This window comes from Equus caballus, chromosome 13 (genome assembly GCF_041296265.1).
Source record: "Equus caballus isolate H_3958 breed thoroughbred chromosome 13, TB-T2T, whole genome shotgun sequence".
Lineage (NCBI taxonomy): Eukaryota > Metazoa > Chordata > Mammalia > Perissodactyla > Equidae > Equus > Equus caballus.
This window is the reverse complement of record NC_091696.1, coordinates 29,391,082-29,392,632: the sequence shown is the minus strand read 5'-3', so window position 1 is coordinate 29,392,632 and position 1,551 is coordinate 29,391,082. Positions and strand designations below refer to the sequence as shown.

Below are 1,551 nucleotides of genomic sequence, written 5' to 3'. Positions count from 1 at the left end.
ATCTATGATGATATATATCATCATACTGTTAGTCAGTTTTGTTATCATTTGGAGCCTGGATACTGGGATGTGGGGCAGAAGGCAAGGTTTCCTGGGGCTGCCCACTTATCTGTTATTCTTGGCCTTGCTATCTTTCTAACTTCGGGGAAGCCTCTCCCTCCTTCCCCTCCCCTGGTTGACCTATCACCCTCCCTCAGGTCCTAGATGCAGGGCGTTTCCCTCTCAGGCCTGCACTTGTCTCCTTGTCTACATCTAGCTTGGCACCGAGGGACATACATATCCTGAAAAGTGTGAGTGAGACATACATTGTGCTGTTGGACCTGAAGGTGAGCCAACCTGGGAGAAACGTCATCTCAGAGCACGGCAGGATTTGAAAGGTATTGGAGGGGAGGTGGCCCTGCAGGGCACCAGTGATCTTTAAGGGGAGTAAGAGAATTGGGGGAAATACCCAGGGATGAGGGAAAAGGATACTTAAATTCTGTCTCCTTCTTTAACCAAGCAGATGGCCCTTCTTCAGGCTAACAGGGATCTCATTTCCACAGCAATTAAGGAATTTAATGTTCTGCTAAATCAGCAGGTAAGCCCAGGTACTCCATTTCAAAGGACAAGTCTGGAGTACTGGGGGTGGGTGAGGGCAGAGAAGGGAGAAAAATTTGGAGCTGGGAGAGTAATGGTGGAGTTGAGGGAAATAATTAGAGACAGGGAATACAAACCAGAGAAAAGAGGATGTCAGAGTTTATGGGTTATTCCTGAATCACATTGCTGACCACATTCTCCCGGGGCAAATCTCCCCTACCCCCAGGTCTTCTCTGATCCTCCTGTCTCTGAAGAGGCCATGGTGACCGTGGTGAATGACTGGGTGAACTTCTACATCAACTATTACAGGCGGCAGGTGGTGGGGGAGCAGCAAGAGAAGGACAGGGCTCTGCAGGAACTTCGGCAAGAGCTGAATATCCTGTCTGCCCCTTTCCTGGCCAAATATAGGGCCTTCCTGAAGTCCTTGTGAGCACTCAGATCACCCACGGCCTTTCTCCTAGCCCAGAGACCCAGGCTTGCATCTCCAAGAAACCTTCAATCCTGCCTCTGGATTCTTCAAGTCCTTGGGCTCTTTCCCTTTCATAGTGTTACTCTACCTTGACACTCAATAAAGAGGACTACTGGTTTTGCTGGTCTTCCTGGCTCTTGGGCTCTTCTTTGCTTGTCAGTCCCTGACTTGTGGAGGCAGTTGGTCCCTTTTCCTTCAGCCCTGCTTCCTAGATGTGATCTTGGAGATTTCATTCTTTAGAGCAGAGGTTAGCAGCTTTAAGAGGTAGCAGTAACACTGAGCAGTACTAAAATAGGCTGAAGGAGGGGCCAAGCAGGCAGAGACTAAAGAAAAAGTGCTAGGGGGAGGGATGGTAGAAAAAAAGAGGGAGATAGAGGCTCTTCTGAAACTGTGGTCCTGTGACATGCTTGTCTGTAGAAAGTTGATGCAAATCTCCCAGTCTTCTTCATACCACACTAGGTGAATCAAGAGCCCACTGACCTCAATTTTACAATCCCCTGCGCTTA

At 48.8% G+C, this 1,551-nt stretch overlaps 1 protein-coding gene across 3 annotated transcripts; it reads left to right on the top strand.

Moving 5' to 3' along the window:
* Positions 1-1,172, top strand: AHSP (alpha hemoglobin stabilizing protein). Of its 3 annotated transcripts, none has more exons than XM_014729992.3 (3): positions 1-377; positions 503-577; positions 803-1,172. In XM_014729992.3, the coding sequence occupies exons 2-3, from the start codon at positions 503-505 to the stop codon at positions 1,004-1,006; spliced, it is 279 nt and encodes a 92-aa protein (XP_014585478.1). In that variant the 5' UTR covers positions 1-377; the 3' UTR covers positions 1,007-1,172. The 3 variants fall into 3 exon arrangements, with proteins under 3 accessions (XP_014585478.1, XP_014585476.1, XP_014585477.1); XM_014729990.3 differs by having other exon boundaries at positions 212-326; XM_014729991.3 differs by having other exon boundaries at positions 237-377; positions 500-577.
* The last annotated feature ends 379 nt before the right edge of the window (positions 1,173-1,551 follow it).